General features: G+C 40.6%; 1 protein-coding gene across 2 annotated transcripts in view; it reads left to right on the top strand.

Moving 5' to 3' along the window:
* The window catches only part of Gna14 (G protein subunit alpha 14), a 194,443-nt gene that overhangs the window by 104,077 nt on the left and 70,608 nt on the right, over nt 1-19,758 (top strand). For both annotated transcript variants that reach the window (XM_047525148.1, XM_047525149.1), the window contains exon 2: nt 6,050-6,234. In XM_047525148.1, the coding sequence (XP_047381104.1) occupies nt 6,050-6,234 (185 nt within the window). The remainder of the gene's footprint in view (nt 1-6,049; nt 6,235-19,758) is intronic.

Below are 19,758 nucleotides of genomic sequence, written 5' to 3'. Positions count from 1 at the left end.
TAAACATGGAAAAGGTACAATAAAAAATACTAGTTCGTAGGAATTTTTCAATGCCATTATAATCTTATGATGTAAGATTATAATCCTTTTAAATAATTTGTGTAATCCTCCATCCTCCTTCACTGACTGGAACATTGTTATGTGGCACATGACTGTATCTACAACCTTTGCTGGGTTATTTTCAAATATAAAAACAGTGAACAAAAATGGAGAAGAACCATTTCTCCTAATTATATTTGGGAAAGAATCTAGAAAGAGAATTGTAATTTTTCTCCTCCCAACTCCTCTGTATTTTTACATGTTGGGTTGAGAATGGACAGTCTGGGGTTGTGGCCTTCACTGTACCACCATCACATCTAAGAGAAACCCTTGGTAACCTGCTACCCAAATTCACTTTCCATTCAAAGTGTTCTCCCCTCCTTGTGAACCAAAAAGCTGCTCCTGGGCTTAGGGCTCCATTCTTGCATTCTGCAGTAGTTCAGATGGTAGAGGAACCTCCGCAGCAGTTGTATTTCATAGGGGAGCAAATGAGACAGTTCTTATAAGGAGACAAGCAAAGCTGCATGGACCCAAACCCTAGGTTCTTCTGCAAAATCAGCTAGAGTGGAAAAGCTAAGTCATCCCATCCTCAATAAAAAATCACCAATGATTTTCATTCTAAAAATCATATCCTTTTTATTTTTCTTTTACTTTCCCTGAATCAGTGAATAGTTTTATGTTCAGTGTCCATATGTTCACTATTTGATTAGGACAGATGAAGAAACCTAGATTCTTAGATTGAGTTTCTTGTGGTCCTTGTCACACCTGTCAATACAGAAAGAGTGAAGTCTTCACCTACCCTCACCTCCCCAAGCCTGACCCCACCTGCTGCTGGAACCATTTCATTTGGAGCACAGTTCTGCAGGCCTGTGAGATAAACTTTCAAGTTGCTGGAATCTCAGTGTGGATAGGAGAGGTGTGTCCTGGCCATTTATTTGGGAAAATATTCAGGGTAGAACTAACTCACAGTGTTACCACAGGCGGTGTTCATACAAACAGAGACCTGGATCGAGATCCAGACCCAACACTTCCAAGCAGGAAGGGACCTTGAATAACCTGTTTCATCTTCCTAGTTTTTAGTCTCCCATCTTGAAAAAAAGAAGATACTAACTGAGTTGGGTGGAGGCTGGAATGAGAGCCAGAGGCCCCGTCCAGACTGATCTGTTTGCTTGTTAGTCTCTTGTCTTTGCCGTTAGCCTGCCCTTTTTTGCTCCCCATTAGTTTTTTATTCTTCGAACAACTGAAATTGGACATCCAAGGATATTTTCAAATATTGGTATTTATCAAATACATTTCTATCATTTTTATTCATCTTTTAAAAATCAGTCTAAATATATTTTTTGGGAAACAGTACATGTCCAAAAGAAAAGATCAGTGACTTGTAAAAACTTTTTGTGTGTTTGGTTCTGGTGGTAGGGGAAGACCTTGTAAGTGAATGGCCCCAAATACCACAGAGCCTCCATTTTGATGTAGGATTTTGTCTTGAGTGGTTTTTCTGGCTTTGGGGCCAAAGTCACAGCTTGCTTTGAGGTGATCACATAATCTCTGCATTCATATCAGCTTCTTTGTGTATAAAATGTAGAAATAGTAATGTCTGCTTGGGGTAATTTAGCACTGGAGACCAGATCTCAGACCTGCTGGGTTGCTAGAGAATCAAGCAAACAGTATTGAAGTCAGGAGCAGAGGCCAGGCCCCAGGATTCGGTGGAAGCTGAGATCTAATCCAATCTGAGACTCTGCAGCAGCATCTTATAATGTAGCATAGGAGAGCAAACAAGCCCCTCTACCCCTGCCACCCCTAGTTCTTATGTGGGCTCCTTGGCTGGCTCTAGGAACCCAATCCACACAAGAGCTTGATTGACAAGACAAAAGCATGAAAGTTAATTCTACATGTACTTGAGGATCTTCACAAGAGAGTAAAGTCTGAAGAAATTACCACAGCATGTTGCTTTTGTACTTTTTTAGACAAAGAGCAATACATCTGTGATTGATAGGACAAATAGATATGAGGCTCAAGCAGTAAATTCTAGGGATATTACTAAGAGATGGTTAGGGGTAGAAGTAAGTGGAAGAGAAGGGCTACTTCAGAGCTTCCTTCAGGTTCTCTGCAGCCTGTTACCAGTCTGTTTCCAGGCTTGGTATGGGAAGAACATCCCTCCCCAGGGGATCTTTATGGCTTGCTGTATGTAGGGAAAGTCAGACTAAATGGCCCTTTTTGAAGTTACAGTTTCTCAAGTGAATTCAGCTGGAAAACATCAAAGTACCAATTTAGCATATTTTGCTTTAACTCTCAGTAGGATCGTTCCACCAATTCTCATGTGGTCACATGAGGTCTAGGCAGTCAAAAGTCACCCTAAAGCAAGGACTTGCAGGAACACCTGGTCTCATCTCAATTATCCCTGAGCAATTCATAGCTCATTTTCTTGAGTTGTCTGTGATATAAGACTTGGGGAGGAAAATTGATGTCTTATGTTTGTTCTGTCTCTTTCTTCACTGAATAGTTCTTTGAGTAACAACTATGTAACACGCCTCTTGTTTGTGGTACCCTAATGAGTGAATCCCAGGCACCGCCCCTACTAGATTGAGGGTGTACTGAGAGATCTATCTGCTGACAGTTAGGCAATGTGCTGCCTCTGAGGTATCCAGAGTACTTTGGCAGGTTGTGATATTTGTGGTCAACCTCAGAGGCTGGGCTTCCCTGACTCAGAGCCAATGTCCCCATCTCTGAGATAGGAAGATAGCATTCGCCTCTCTGGAGGTTGAAATGAGACTTGTGGGGAAACTCACCTGACTGAAGGTTGTCCTGCAAGTCCCCAGAGGTTTGTGACTGTGAGACAGTGGGTCAGCCAGGGCTCAGGATTCAGTGTGCAGCTGTGAACTTCAGATTTACCTGTGAGACCAATAGAACTGAGTGCTTTTAATCATGACCCAGACTTTCTTCTCTCACGATAAGCCTGTCACTGGCATCCAGTTGAGTGAATTCCAGTTCTTTCTCTTGCTAACTGTGAGAGCTTACAGAGATTTCTTAACCAGTCTGAGTCCCAGGTTCATCATCTATAAATGAAGATAATAGTGTAAATTTCGTAGAACATTTATGAGGATTAAAGGAGGTAGTTTGGATAGAGCGCCTGGCACATAGGACTACTTTAATATCTGTCATTATTAGGACTGGATAAGAAATCCTGAAGAGGTCACTGAGAATCAGTGTAAGTCTCCTTCCAGCCCATTTCTATGGTGGTTTGTGCTGTGGTTGAAGTCATATCAACCCACATAGAACACAGGATGGTTGAGAGAGAACAGCAAATCCTATTTTCACTTATGGTGTGTAGTGCAGGTAGTTTCCACTGAATATCACTGTCCTATGTTAAAATACTGGAATATTATATAGCTTTAAAAAGGAAGGGAATTCAGTGCAGGCCATATAACCCACCTCGTAGAGTGCCTGCCTCTCATGCTGGAGGCCCGGGTTTGAGTCCCCAGCACTGTGGGATTGTGGAAATAACAAACAAATGAAAAAGGAAGGGAATTCTGATATTTGCTGACACATGGATGACCCTTGAGGATGTTATGCTTAGTGAACTAAACCAGACACAGAAAGCACAAAAACCATACAATTCCACTTGTATGAGATATTAAGAGTAGTCAAATGTATAGAAACAAAGTATAAATGTGGTTACCTGGGTTGGAGGAAGAACGAAGAGGCATTATTTAGTGGTATGGAGTTTCAGTTTTACAAGATGAAAACAGTTCTGGAGATGGTTTCCACAACGATGTGAATGTACTTAAGTGAAGTGTACATTTAATAATAGCTAAGATGGTAAATTTTAGATGTATTTTACTATAATTTAAAAAATAAATTTAAAAACTACTTATTAAGCATTTACTATGTGTCAGGCATCATACTAGGCACTAAGAGAGTCAATTTCAAAACAAACATAGTGCCTGTCTCCCTTTATGGAATTTACAGACTGGCAGGGGAGGAGACACATATTGAACAGGGACTTGACCTGGTCAGGAAGGCCAGATAAGGCCCAGAGCAGAGGTGAGAAGTAGGAGGGAACACTCCAGGAAGAGAGAGCAGAGGGTACAGAGAGGGCCATGGAGGGAGCATTGTCTGTCTTTGAGAAGAATGAGAAACCCTTGAGGGGTTTGAACAGAAGGTGGAGAGACAGGTAGAAGAGCAGGTTTGACTTTGACAAAGTCAATTGGAAGGGGTATTTTTTCTTACATGGATGAATTGTTCCAAATTCTCAGTGAAAGTTTTTCTCAGCTGGGCCCTTGCAACAGTCCCCATCCTGGTATTTGCAAAACCTTTGTAAGAGGACCCACGGAGACCCACATCCCTTCAGTTGAAATAGTTACAGATTATAATCAAGCTACTACTACCAGTATGTTCCATCCTACTACCCTGAAAAGCATGTTTCTATAAGTAAACTGTCATAGAAAGACTTTCTTTTTTTATAGGACTGAGAGTCAACAAAGTATCAAAGATGATCGATTTGACTATAATTGCAGTCCGCTGGTTCTCTTGGGCCAATGAGAAGTGGATGAGTATAAAGATCTAATTAATAAATTCCTATAGCATATTTTTTGCCTTCATTATAGCAAGGTCAATAATTATGCTCTAATTAAGATCTTGACATAATCTGTGTTCTTTTGACAGAAGTCCTGAGTTAGACCTCTTCTCTTTTTTTGATAAGAACTATTGAATATAATCCGTTTGCTCTAAAATTCATCTATTTAAAATGTACAACCTAAGTCATTTTAGTTCTGAGATAGTTTCTCCTTCATTTCAAACCAAGGAAACTACCCTGATAAGGACATGTCAGCCTCAACCGTTAAGAAAATTCTCAACACTTAGATTTGGAAATGAACTATGAGTAGAATATATGCTCAAACCACAGTCATGGGATCTCATATGATGAATTGTATCCATCACAGAATATATTAGGAAATATTTTAATTCCATTGTATATCTTTCTATACTTCTATACTGTATATCTTCTATATATCTTTCTATACTACAGCTTTTATTATTTTTTTATTTATTGGTACTAGGGATTGAACCCAGGGGTGCTTAACCACTGAGCCACATTCCAGCCTTTTAAAAAATATTTTATATAGAGACAGGGTCTCCCTGAGTTGCTTAGGACCTTGCTAAGATGCTGAACCTGGCTTTGAACTCGTGATCCTCCTGCCTCAGCCTCCAGAGCCCCTGGGATTACAGACACGCACTTCCATACCCAGTGACATTACAGCTTTTATTTTCTTGCCAGGCTGTATCTTGATCTGATGTAAACGTGGAGCCTTGGAATCATATTTCCTATATGTCATGACTGAACGTCTATGAACATTTCAGAGCACTGGGAATGGTTTAATATTGTAAAATGTTCCTTGGCTGCCATGGAGTTTTTTTTTTTTTTTTTTCTTTTTTTTTTGTGGTACTGGGGATCAAACTCAGGGACTTGTGCTTGCGAGGCAAGCACTCTACCAGCTGAGCTATCTCCCCAGCCCTGCCATGGAGTTTTGAGAACCTCCTGAACTACAGATTGGAACATGAAGAGGAGCAATTGTAGACACTTGGCGCAGCTGGGAAGCCAGGGTTCGTTGTGCAATGATCAAGTGTATTCACGAGTCTGAAAGGCAGGAACTGGCAAGTGCATTAGCCTTTCCTCTTCTCCAAGTGTTTCTGCTGTTGAAATCATCCCTGCCTGCTGCAGCAGCCTACCACGTCACTGTCAGTATTAGCAGCAGCAAAGCCCGCAAGTGTCCAAGGCTCTCTCACACAGTTATCTGTTGTTTCAAGGACTCAGGGCAAGGAGCAAAGGGAGGCATTTCCCTGTGCCCGGGATGGCACTACCTTGCAACCTAGAACTGCATAAGCATTTGGCAAGCTCACCTCCTGGACCTATCCACTGTGTTATGGCCTCATGCCCTCAGGAGGTCCTTTTTCTCTCAGGTGTTCCTTTTGAAGTCAGCTCACAGTGCTTTTCACTTGTTTTGTCTTGTAGGAACTGGTGAAAGCGGGAAAAGTACCTTTATCAAGCAAATGAGAATCATCCACGGGTCTGGATACAGTGATGAAGACAGAAAGGGGTTCACGAAGCTGGTTTACCAAAACATATTCACTGCCATGCAAGCCATGATCAGAGCGATGGACACCCTGAGGATACAGTACGTGTGTGAACAGAACAAGGTACGATGCTCACGGGCTTTGGCCCTGTGTGAATGCATGCTGTCCTGCTCTGGTGAGTGGACATCTGAACAAAAGGATTCACTAAGTGCCTTAGTCAGATGTCAAAAGAAGCTCTCGAACTCACATTTTTGAGATGGAGACACTTGAGAGAAGTAAGATGGACTTAAGTCTGTGGTCTCATTTCTGCAGGAAGATTTCTATAGGAAATACCATTGGTACTCTGATGCTTTGCAGTGTGCAGGGATCCAGAGGTCTGGGTAGTTGTGGAGGTTGCTGATCTTAGGTAGTGAGAAAGGAAGATGTACATGTTTTCTTTTTTGGCCCTGAGACTTAGTTAATTTCTGCGAGTGGGAAGCAATGGAGATATTGGATTTACAGTGGCCAACTTTTCAAGAATTTCCAGTCTCTGGAAATATTTTCACTAATGCACTGCCGACTACTCAGAGAAATCACTGGGGTTTGTTTTTGTATGTTGGGAATTAGCTCTTCTTGGGAAAAAGAGAGCAATGCCAGAATCCCAGCTAGCAAAGTGCTCTCATGAAGTGAGGAAGTCAATCTAGTATTTGCTTCCCTGTGGCCACTGGTTGTAGAAAATACAAATCTGCTTAAGACCTGAGGAAAGTAATGAGGCAGGAGGGAGGGAGGAGAAGGCAAATAAAATTTCATATGGTATATTGGAATGCAAATCCAAAGGAAAACAAGTCCATGTCTGAGTTCATAAAAAAACTAAACTAGAAATAAGAAGTTTTTTTTAATAATCAGTACCAAGTTATGAGATGATGTAATGAAGAGAAAAATTCTCTTTTTCTAATGGGTCTTTCTCGAATCTATTTAAAAAGAATTTAGCAGCTATAATGCCAGAATTGCGTAGGCTTTAGTATGAACAACTTGGCCATGAACTTGTGGACCCTGCACTTGTGTGTGTGTGTGTGTATGTGTGTGTGTGTGTGTAGATAAATACATAAATACATACAAGCCAGACAAAGAGTTTCAAAGCAATCAAACAATTTACATTTTTACTCCTTGGTGACTGGCTTACATAGGAAAACATAATGCACACAAATGTTGGACATACCTTTACATTAACTCTGCAACTTTGTCTACCACCATTTTCTTACAGTCTGAAAAATCTTTTGAAGGAAGGATCTTGCCTACAGAGCTATGCTGAAAAGTGTGTGGGGTGAAAGAGGACAGGGTTTATCTGGTGCCAAGGAATGCTGGAGGTGCTTGCTGAGCCATTGGGAGATTCTGGAAGTGACTGGGATGATCCCTTTCTCCATTGCTTCCAAGTATATGCATTTTCTTTTTGAAGGCATATACTTCATCCTTGTTCATCCTGTGTGATATCTTTTAAAAATTAAGCATTGCATGGAGATTTAAGGTTATTTCAGAGGAGAATCCTGACAGGAATGACCTTCTGGTGATTTCAGTTCCTCTCTTTCCCCTGTTGTTAAATGGATTTTGTTTGCCAGTCAGAGGGTGTGGCTGGGTGAAGCGTGGAATCCAGGGATGGATTCGTAAACAGAACTATTGGGAGGAGAAGGGCCGAGTGGAAGCCAGTTCTGCTTACCTTGGCAGCATTTTTTTGTAAACCTAATCGGGACTGGTGATCAAGGCCTCTGGGTTTCTGTTTGTTTTGTTTTCCTTCACAGTCTTTTAGAGGTACCTAGAGTTTATATTTTAAACAAAAAGATGTTATGGGGTTTGACTTTTCACCACTCTCTCCCTTTCCGTTGATCCTACACTCTTTCTCCTAAGGCCATCTCCAATTGTTCACTCATCTGCTTTAGTGTCCTAGGATGCTGTCACAAAGGACCTTGAACTGGGTGACTTAAAAAAGAAACATCCCCCCCTAACATACACACACACACAATTCAGGACTCTGCAGACTCAAAATCAAGGTTGATTGGTTCCAACGAGAGGCTCTGAGGAGGAATTAAGTCCCTGCTCCTCTCCCAGATTCTGGTGGTTGCTAGGAGTCTGTTGGCTTGTGGGCTGTCACCCCAGTCTTTGCCTCTGTCTTCACACAGCATCCTCCCCCATGTCTCTGTGTTCCCATGGTGTTGTCCTCTCTGTGTCTGTATCCAAATTTCCCTCTTCTTATAAGGACATTAGTCATTGGAGTAGGGCCCACATTAATCCAGCATGACCTCCTCTTAACTTGATTACATTTACAAAACCCTGTTTCTAAATAAGGTTACATTCTGAACTTTAGTGGGCCTAAATGTTAGAGCCAACACTGTTCCACCCTGTATGGTCTGTTGTCTGGCTTCCCAAGGTTCATGTTCACCCTAAATGCAAAATACATTCACTCCATCCCAACATCCCTGAAAGTTTTAACCCACTCCAACTTCAACTCTTGAGTCCCAAATCTAATTTAAACGTCAACTCAAAAAGTCTCAAATTCCATTCTCTATATCAGGTATGGGTGAGACTCTGGATATGATCCATATTGGGCAGGACTCTTCTCCATTCACCCTCCCTGAAACCAGGAAACCAGTCAGCTGTACCGTCTGCCTCCTCCCCATCTACTGTATCTGGCTCCTTCTTCCTTTTTACTTCAAATGTCTAGATTAATGCTCCATAAACTTTCTCTTATCCTTCAAACAGATGGCTAGGAAGAACCACATACTGGAATGACTTAGAGACAGGCAGAAAATTGAGTGGAAAGAACACTGGATTGGCTTTCAAAAATCTGGGCTCAGCTCATGGCTCTCTGTGGGTCTAGGGCAGAAGTCAGCAAACTTTTTCTGTAAAAGGCCAGAGATTAAATATTTTTGGCCTTGTGGGCTGTCCTGTCTCTGTCACAACTATTTAGCTCTGCTTTGTAGCATGGAAAGCAACCACAGGCAGTCTGTAGAATGTGAACACATGAGCATGGCTGACTTGTAAACTCTATTTACAAGGCATAAAAACTAACCCCAAAACAAACACACACACACACAAACAACAAAAATACTATTCCCAGCTTACTGGCCATATAGAAATTCATTCAAGCCACAAGCAGATTGTCTGTGGGCTATAGATTGTAGACCCTGACCATAGGGGAAGCTGGATCCCATTTTTCCATTCCTCAACTATTAAATGCAGATGGAACACACTGTGTGTACTTCATAAGCAAATCCAAGCAACAGAAAGTTCTGTACAAACTAACTGGCACCCAGGAAACGTTAGTTATGACTGGACAAGTTCAAAACCAAACATGGACTCATTGTTCTAGTGCTTGTCTAGGTCGTTTTCATCCATCTCTTCTCTGTTGTTTTTCTGTGGGTTATTATTCTTAAAATTTTCTCTGTGGACTAGTGTTATGGTTTAGATATATGGTGTCCCCCAAAAGCTCATGTGTGAAACAATGCAAGGTTTTGAGGTGAATTAATTGAGTTATGAGAGCCTCAACCTAATAGTGCATTAATCCCCCTGATAGGGATTAGCTGGATGGTAACTGTAGGCAGGGAGGGTGTGGCTGGAAAAGGGGGTCCTTGTGTTTTTGGTGTATATATTTTGTCAGTGGTGAGGGGAACCTCTATTTCTCTGCCTTGTGATGGTCATGTTCTGAGCTGCTTTCCTCTACCACACCCTTCCGCCATGATGTTCAGCCCCACCTGGAGCCCCAAGGAATGGAGATGGCTATCTATGGATTGAGACCTCTGAAACTGAGCCCCAAAATAAACTCTTCCTGAAAATTGTTCTCGCCAGGTCTTTTGGTTGCAGCAGCGAAAAAGCTGACTAAAACAGCTAGTAACATGCTTAAGTCATAAAATAATAAAGTGATTAACATTTCAGTGTAGTCATTAATTAGTTTAAGAAACATGCTATATGTAAGCTGCTTTATGATGTACTTCATTACTTGAAATAATCGATTAGTTAAGGTGGGGATGATACTGTAGGTGTGGTTCAGTGGTAGATTGCTTGCCTAGCCTGCACAAGGGCCTGGATTTGATCCCCACCCACCCTACCCTCCCCAAAAAAAGAGGAAAAGAAGGATAAACCAAACCTTAATTAAGGGGGGAAAACAACCCTTAATTAGGTTTATTTTGCAGTACTGAAATCCTTCCCTTGCTTCCTGTTGCTGAGTATTTCTTTGCATCATCTGCTTTTTGGTGTGTGTGGGATTTTTTTTTTTTTTTCATAGCTAGGAACACTTTCTTAAAAGTATATGGGAGAGAATTAAAAGTTATCTTAGACGGTTTTATTGTAAATGCTAATTAGATCATTACTATTGAAATCTTTACTTATTATTTGAAAGATTTCTTATTAGAGAAAATTTCTTGGAAATGTAGTTTAGTATGGTTGACTTTTAACCAACTTTTTTTTCAATTAAGATATAGCCTTGATTATTTTCTTATACCTTGCTGAATTTTTTAAAAACAAAACATCAAAGAAATGATTCATATGTATTCGCTCACTCTACTGATAGGCCCTAATTTTTATGAATGTCTCTTGTGAGTGTTTTATGAGCACGTTAAAATTTATGACTTCTTGAATAAATATTGCAAAGGCATTTGCTCAGCGACAGGGCTCCTACATTTGAGTTAGCTTATGATTCATGTCCATTTGTGATGATTTCTCTGATGTCAGAAGAGTGTCATATTTTGTGCTGTTTGGCCTCTTGAACTTGGGAAATTCCTTAGAGGCTGTCCTGTGTGAAGCAAAAAAAAAAAAAAAAAAAAAATCTATTTATTTATTTATTTATTTTTGTTCTAGTGGGGAGCCTGGTCTTGCACTTATGATCCTTCTGCCTTAACCTCCCTGAGTTGCTGGGATTACAGGTGTATACTGGGTTGAAGCAAATATTCTGACCCCATTTAATGTTCTGCAGAATTGGCTTGTATGATTTAGAATTTTCCAAGGGCATAGGACAGCTCTACCTGACTTCTTGAAAACCTTTTAGTTATATTTAGTGATCTCTAGAATAAAAGACGGTCCACAGGCTTTTCTGGAAGCCAGTTTCAGCTTCTTCCCTACCCTCTTGCTTATAGGAGCCCTTAACTATGTTAATGTCTCTTGCATGTAACTTACATAAATTTATAAGGGCTCATCACAATGAAATAAGTACAATCAAACATGCTTTTAAAGGAGAGTTTATAATTAACCAGAGGATTCTTTTACCTGACATTCCACTCTGAGAACACAATTTAGAACACAGTGTTCCTAGAGGTGTGGGGTCTGCATTTCCCTTTAGAAAGCATCTTAGTCTCCTGTTGCTGAATTCCAACAATTCTGAGTCCCACTGTGAGGGATAGCTTAGGCTGGCCAGTCAACCACCACTAGAAGGCTGAGTTCTTTGAATAAATTGACTCCCAGGACCTCTGCCTGTTCTGTTTGAAGTTTTGCAGGTCTGATATGTGGGTAAATGGATTCTTTTGTCATTTAGTCCCTCAGAGTTCTCCTCTGCCAACTGCTGGGTTTATCAAACTCTAGAGTTTCCAAAACAGTGGTTCTTAGTCTTAGTTACACTTTGGAATCACCTTTGGATTTTATGTTGATATCAGAATACTGACCCCAGAGATTTGGAGTTATTGCTCTGGAATGCAGTATCAGCATTTGGACTGGTTTCTAGATACTTCCCAGTTCAAAGATGGTTTTCATTAGGAAGCCAAGGTTGAGAGCCACAAGTACATATCTTACCATTATGTGAAAGTGTTGAATTTGGATTCTGCTTTCCTATCAAGGAATTCAGGTGTCCATCTGGTATTACTGAAATTAAAGGTAGATTTTTAAATTTTCCTATCAAGCTTTTCCAAAGCAGAGAGGGATATTACTGGTAATCTCTTCTGGGAAGAGAACTACATTAATATGTACCCAAGATCAGTTGAGTGAACAGCACTGAGGATGTGTGTTTTGTTCATCTGCACTGGGCTGGTTAGATTAGATAACAGCAGCCTTGACAGCATCTCTAGGTGACATCTTTGAACTGGAAACAGATTCTGTTTTTGTCCCTTTGTCTCCAAGGGACACAGTACCAGCATAGCACCATGCTGAACAAGCTTCTAGCAGTGGGTAATGGTAGGAGCAGAGGAGAGAACTGCATCTCCTCCTCCCTAAGAGGCAGCGCTACCACCTTCTTGCCTTCCTGTTCCCGCAGTTGCTATGTGTAAATTATAATTTCTTTTGTATCAATAAAAGTATCAAGGACACCAGTTATCTTGATAACAGACCCAAAGTGTCAACTTCATCTAGGATACAGTGTCATGCAATTTTTGTAGTGTCCCTAGAGGTATTATACTAGCAAATCAATTGAGTATACGCTTTTGTTCACCATTAGTAGATATTTGATGTACTGAGATGGTAATCCATCAGGAATGAAATGGAAGCATCCAACACCTAACTCCACATTTAAGCAATAAAGACTGGTGTTTATGGGGCAGGATCACAGGCATGTATGGTTTTTAACACAAAAAGACCTTTGGTGCTGTCTCATGTGTATGTGTGTGTAACTCCTCCAGCTCAACTTTTCAGTCTCAGAAAGTGGGTGGATTAATGACCAGTAGTGTCTGTTAAAGGCTGATGTGAGCTCAGGCACCGTTAAGTGAAAATGGTCAATTTGTGTCAATTTTCAAGAAGGATTTCTCAGGGCTTGGAATATTTTAAGCCTCTTATTTTCTAACTTTTAAAACATCTGTTGAAATGTATTTTTCTGTCCCACTTCCTCATCTAATTTGAAAAGTCAGATTCTGCATGAACCTTTGGGAACAGTGAGGCCAACATTGTGACTTTGGCTATAGCCCAGGGTTTCTGGTTCTTTGGCAAATGTTAAACTTGGGCCTTGCTTCTCATGTCCTCTTGGATATTAAAAATCACATGGTACATTTTTCTCCTTCCTGAGAACTTGAAGTTTTACCTGGTGTCACATCAAAACAACAAATTCTGTATTCAAATCCTGGGCAGGAGCTTTTTCATTTATCCCAATTAGTTAAATTCATTAATCAATTAAACAGTTAGTGTGAAAATTGCCCTAAAGCAGAGTTTGAAATGATGAATTTGAAAAATAAAGATTGAGATGAAAAAGAACTGGTTTTCTCTTTAATTGCCATCTCGACCAAACTTGACTGCCCACTCTCCTTTAAGTCTGAATTGCAAAATGAAGTCTTAGGGTTAATAGTGAGTAATGAGACCCTTCTGACTAACAAAATACTTTCTTCTTCTTTCTGAAAACTGAGTTTGTACCTATCATATCCAAAGAAATCCTCTAACACCCCAAAAGGGGAATCTCTCTAACAATCCAGAAACTAGTGTGAGCATTCAGTGTATTTGAACATGTATCCATTCATTCTACATAAGCCAGATGTTTCTCCTGAATCTTTTAGATTGCATCCAACTTTATTGTTATCCTAAAATGCAAAGGGAAATAATGTGAACTTCTCTCACAATTTAAAATGCTTAAAAAAAATTAGAAATATTCATGATGCTGGGAAAATCCTTGTTGGAGCCCAAATCCTTGACTGTTGCTTTCTCCTCGTGGAGGAGTTGCCCCTAGTTTTCTGCTGGTACAGGCAGCAGAGATGTGTCAATTCTGTTCTCACAGTGCTGCCTTCTCTGGATGCCCAGTGACTTCACTTAGGAACAGAAGTCATAAACATGTGCCAGGAAGTTAAATTGTACCCATGGGGTTGTTGTGGAGTCCTGCCAAGGGATTCACGTGTTCACCTGGTATTATTGAATTTAGAGGTAGATTTGTTTTAAGTGAGTCAAACATTTTTTAAATAACTTTATTTTATTTTAATGTGCTGAGGATCGAACCCAGCGCCTCACATGTGGTAGGCAAGCACTCTACCACTGAGCCACAACCCCAGCCCAGAATTTATTTATTATTAACTGGTTAATAAGCTCTGCAGTAGTATCCCAGGAAAAATACTATAGAAAGTATCCTCTCTGCATTACGATATTTCCTCAAGGCCATAGTGTGGCAAATGGGGGTGGTTTCAAATGAAGTAAGGTAACGATATACAACCAAAAACAAATTGTTGAAAGGCAATTTTTTCTTCTCTCTCTCTCTCTCTCTCTCTCTCTCTCTCTCTCTCTCTCTCTCTCTCTCTTTTGACCAGTAAACCTTCCTTTAGAGCAAAAATCATAGTCATTAGAAGCCAAGGACAGTTTACATTCTCCACTGATGGTTCTTTTCAGAGCTGAAATGTTCTCAGCAACTCTGTGTATCTTGCGTACTTTATTTTGATTTCTGGCACCTAAACTGTGTCAGGTTGAGAACAATCTATACTAATGTAAAATAGCTTTAGTGTTTAACAGTTGCTTTGGGTTTTCCCAAAATAAAAATTTGAACTATTTTGGCACTTATTTTCTGTAATTAGAAGTCAAGATGCATTTGTTTAACCTGACCATGTAGATTATCTGATTAGGAAGTTACAATCTGTTAAAGATAGGAAGATGATTGGTTTTTCTACTTATAACAAATTTAAAGCACTTCTGGTCTTCTAATCATTTAAATGGTCAAGATGGGGTCAGTTGCCCAAAGGTCGAGCATAATAGGAATACCTCTGCTGTGTTTTAGCTGCCACTAAGTCACGTTGAGGCAGTCAAAGTAGCTGGATGTCGACAGCCTGTGTGGGAGACCTCATGGTTGACCAGTGGCTACCAGCTCCCCAGGCCCTGAACTCCTGCTCCTCTCTCTGCATCTCAGCTCTGTGCTGGCATGGACTGTCTCTGCTGTTCAGCTGTGTAGAGGTGTCCCCTTACTCTGTGGCTTCTTCTTCTTTCTCTTCTTCCTTCTAACTTTTCCTCTTCTTCCTCTTCCTCCTCCTCTTCCTCTTCTTTCTTCTCTTCCTCCTCCTCCTTCATCATCATCATTTGGATTATTTGATGCGTGGATCCCTCCACAATGTTAATAATTACCCGCAAACAAGAAAGTCTTTCATTCCAAGGTCAAGTTAGCTCTTGGTGTACTAGGATGGGACGAGAGCTGGCATGAAATTGAATTCCTGTCCTGTCATTTATGTGCTCGACAGTCTTGGGCAGATCACCAAAGCTCTCAGTGTTTTTATTTCCTTCTTCCATCAAGGGCTAGGTTGGCTCCTGTGGATACTGCAAAATTTAAACATATGATAACTACCTTTAGAAGCAAAAACATATTTTTCTGTGTCCTAACAGGTTCCTCTTTTTTAAAAAAGCCAAAGCTTCTAGTTAATAAAACACTATGTCAAGAACAATGTTGTGTATAAAATATCAAGTTGTTTTGCCTTATAATCTAGGCATTCTTTTCAGGTACATTAAAAGTTACCAGGATAAGAACCAGAAAAAACACATTCCTCAGACTCACAGTGAAGACATCCATGCTCTACAATGTGTGTGTCCTTGCTTCTTTTCTAAAGATAACACCTCTTTAGGGTTTTAATAGCTATTTCCTTTTTGTTTTTTTAAGTACTGGAGATTGAATCTCAGTGAGCAGTACCACTGAGCTACCTCCCCATTTCTTTTTATTTTTTATTTTGAGATAGATTATCATTAAGTTGCAATCATCTTGCCTCAGCCTCCCAGCTGCTGGGAGTACAGGTGTGTACCACCACGCCTGTCTTAATTGCCTTTCCTGTGGATGCTGGATCCTCATCTTCTGCTCTTGCACATCATCACACACTAGAATAAACATGAGTGGACAGGAAAGTCCTCACCGAGAGCTTAGGTCAGAATGGCAGGGAGATTCGGTGGAATTCATGCAATGGCTTTCAGGTTGCTTGATTTATTTTAGATTTGGAAATGACAAGGTTAAAAGATTACAGACCCTAACCAACAATGCTGTTTCTGAGATTTCTCCACCACCTCCTTCCGAGAGAAAGGTCCAGACTGCACCAGCCTCTTGGGTGGCTCTGCATCCACATGTCTGGGTCTACCCTGACAGCAGGCTCTGTGTCAAGGGAAACCAGGAGCTGGTCCCTCTGAATTATGCCCCTCACTTTCCCATCTACAAGAGATAAGTTGTCATTACTGTCATTAGAGGGTTTTTTTTCTTCTATATTTGGCCAGAGATGACTCTTGTCACTGTCATCAAAGGTGTGACTTGATGTCCCTCACCCTGCCACCATGCAAGGTCAAGATCTCTTTAAATTTAATTACGACAACCCATAACTGACAACTTTACTTCCCAGTTTCCAGGTGGGTGGTCCTTCTGCTACTCAATATTGATGTAAATGGCTAATGTCAAATAGTGATTTCCACCAAGAGAGCTTAGAGATCTTCCCACTCAATAGCAATGGTAGTCACTTGATAAATATTTGTTTTATGAATTAAATGAATAGCACAAGCTCAGAAATTTCTAAAGGTTGAGCCCAAGAAAAGAAAATAGGCAATTCATCTAGTGTCCCAGGGCATCAAAGATTTAATAGAGGCTCTGTTTCCCTTGAAGGAGGGATCCCCAGGTGAAGGTTTCTTCACAGTCCCTAAGTCTTCAGTGACTCTCTGCAGTACTCTCAGGTCCTGTGTCTCATGCATCTGTCGGTGCTCATCTCTCCTTAAGGTGTGAGGCTCCATTCCAGGGCTTTCTCTTCCAGCTCACTCTGAGCTCCTTAAGAGCAGTGCTATATTCATCTGTTTCCTTCAGCATCAGACAGAGGCGAGGCATACATGCATGCATATATATGTATGTATTTCTGGATGGACAGAATCAGAAATATCATGCTGTTATATCATAGTTTTGGAATATAAAATTTTTATTAAAAATATTTAAATTGATACATAGTCATACAAAGTTATGAGGTACAAAGAGATGTTTTGATACATGTGAGTACAAAGCTAAGGTTATGAAGAATAGTTCTATTGCTGCAGAGCATAATGGCGTGATTATAATTAACAATAACATATTTCAAAATAGCTAGAAGAAAGGATTTTGGATGTTTCACCACAAAGCGATGATTGTTGTTTGAGGTGATAGATGGTTTAATCACCCTGAGTTCTGGTCTTTTAGTTGGGGGCCAGGGGATGGGGACCACCAGTAACACAGATGGATCTTTGTTTCTGCAAGCATCGTAGTTGTTGGCAGTAGGATCATCACGGATCTGCTGCTTGTTCATCTGCTCTGACCATAGTGACCTCCTTCCTTTGGCCTTAGCGTTCTCGATGCTCCTTCAAGCTCCAGATTTTGCACATTCTCTTCTGCCTGCTCCCATCTCTCTTTGCCTAGTCTAGTCATTCTTGTCCTCCAGTAGAATGCAAAATCCAGGAAATCCCACAACTGTATCTGCTTTTACCTACCATTGCAGCTCAAGGGTCTGACCTGGATGTTGGACAATTGGCCAGGAGCCTGTGCACTGGTGAGCCAATTCCTGGGACAGAGGAATCTGATTTTTTAAATGAACTCACACAGGTGACCTTAGAGTCACATTCTGGCCTCTTCTGAACTTATTTCTGACAAACTGTTCATTCTCATCTCCTCCCCCTATTGGATCATGACTCCCCATGACCTCGGGTCCTCCATCTGTTGGAGCATCCTCCTCACTACTCCCTTTACACTCATAAATAGCTAACTTCCTTTATTGGTCTTGAATAAGGCATTCAATACTGTATAAGACTTTTAAAAAATTTTGTTCTAATTAGTTGCACATGACAATAGAATGCATTTTGACACATGATACATAAATGGAGTATAACTTCTCATTCTTCTGGTTATACATGATGTAGTTACACCAGTCATGCAGTCGTATATGCACATAGGTAATGATATCCTATTCATTGTAAAAGACTTTGACAGCCCCCTCTTTCCACCTTTCCATGGGTCAGTACTCCTCTCAATGCCCCCAGAGTTAGTCTGTTACATTATAGCTTTTCATTTATGTGCCTCTTCCACTTAAGACTAAGATTTCTTTGAGATGGGGAATCATGTTCTCTCTTTGCCCCTTTGGGCTCAACAAATGTTTTTGAAGCAAATGACATTATAATACAGTGTGACAATAATATCATAAACACAAAGTTGTCTGAAGAAGGCAGCAATACCCACCATCACAGATGATGGCCTTGCTGTTCTCAGACATGATATAATTTTACCTTCTTGATTTGGGACTGTATTTTGGGTAAAAAAGCAACAGGGAGTCCACATGGCCATGTTTTTCTTTTCCCAAAGAAATAATTTACAGTCAGTAATATTGCTTCTGAGTTGCAAGATAACCAACAGCCTTGTGTGGTCATGGACTCTAAATCCAGTGTGGGAAGCTTGGGATTGACCGTGGTTAGCACTTTGGGATGGTTGGTGAAATGCACATGTGCTCTTGCTGTGAAAGTTAAGTCCATTGCAATGATTTTTCTCAAGCTGAGACACCAGGCAGCTGTTTTGGAATCCCACAGGACCAAAATGTAGTGCTGAAGGGAAGGAAGAGCTTGTTTATGAGCTAGAAGAGAGACTCAATATCCTCTTCACCAACCAAGTTCTAAAATAACTGCAAAATAAGGAAGGAAAACAAAGTGACCATGATATGTCATGGCGCCTGGTGCTAAAGCTTGGAGAGAGCAGCTCATCACTAGTCATGTGACCTTCCCAGTTCCCATCCCAGAGCATGATAGCTTTACCCATAAGTCAAGTTCTGGAAGAAACCAGGCCTCTAAGACAGAAGAGAAGAGCAAAAGACATGGAGGGGCAGAGGCCAGGAGTGTTACTCAATTGACGTGCCTCTAAAAGGAAAGTGTCCCAGGTGTGACCTGTGTCACTTGGGAGCACAGGCTAACTTCCAGTGCCTCGAGAGCTCCCTACAAGTCAGCACCATGTATTGTCTGGGGACTGAAACAGGTGTGAATCCATGCCAGGCACTGTGTGCATGCTTTATTGAGTATATGTCATTTTATCCTAAACAGTTCAATGTGGTTCTGTTAGTTGTCCTCACTTTAAAGTTATGGACACTGAGGTTTATGGAAGTTAAATAACTTCTCGAGATCATACAGGTACATGTGTCAGAGCAGGACTGAGCCCCAGTGGCCTGATGTTCCAAGTAGAGCTGCTAACCACTGGGCTTCATGCCTCTCAAGGAGTGATCCTAACACATCATTTAAAGGTTTGATTATGAAGGCAGTAAATGATTTGAATGCAGGATTCTCTGTCTCAAAATCTCTGTTCCTGGCCACTTTTTTGAATTCCTTTCTCTCTGGCTGAGATCCAGCTTGCTTACACAACTGTCAGCATTCTCTTTATTTGTATTTACAACAGGGGTCATGCAGTTAAAGAAACCAGAACAATATCAGGATTAGTGTATCCACAGGATAAAGTTTGATGAGAACTTTCTGGTGAGTGGATTAGAAATGGTTGCACAGAGAATATTTTTTCTTTTATTTTCCTAGAAAAGGGAAGCCAGCAAGTTAGACACCACTTAAAATTCATTTCACAGTTTGAAACAATCAAAGCATGACAATGACTTTCAAATTGGTGCCGGGAAAGATCAAATCAAAGCTGAGGAGTATATTCTGATAGTGGTATAAGAAGGACTCATTTCCAGATGCTTAAATTCTCTAAGAGAATGAGGTATAGCTGTATCCATTTATATAGAAATTTTATCAGAGTATAGCACACAAACAAAAAGTGAGATGTGGAAGTGTGTA

Source organism: Sciurus carolinensis, chromosome 14 (assembly GCF_902686445.1).
Source record: "Sciurus carolinensis chromosome 14, mSciCar1.2, whole genome shotgun sequence".
Taxonomy (NCBI): domain Eukaryota; kingdom Metazoa; phylum Chordata; class Mammalia; order Rodentia; family Sciuridae; genus Sciurus; species Sciurus carolinensis.
This window is presented reverse-complemented; position numbering and strand designations above follow the sequence as displayed.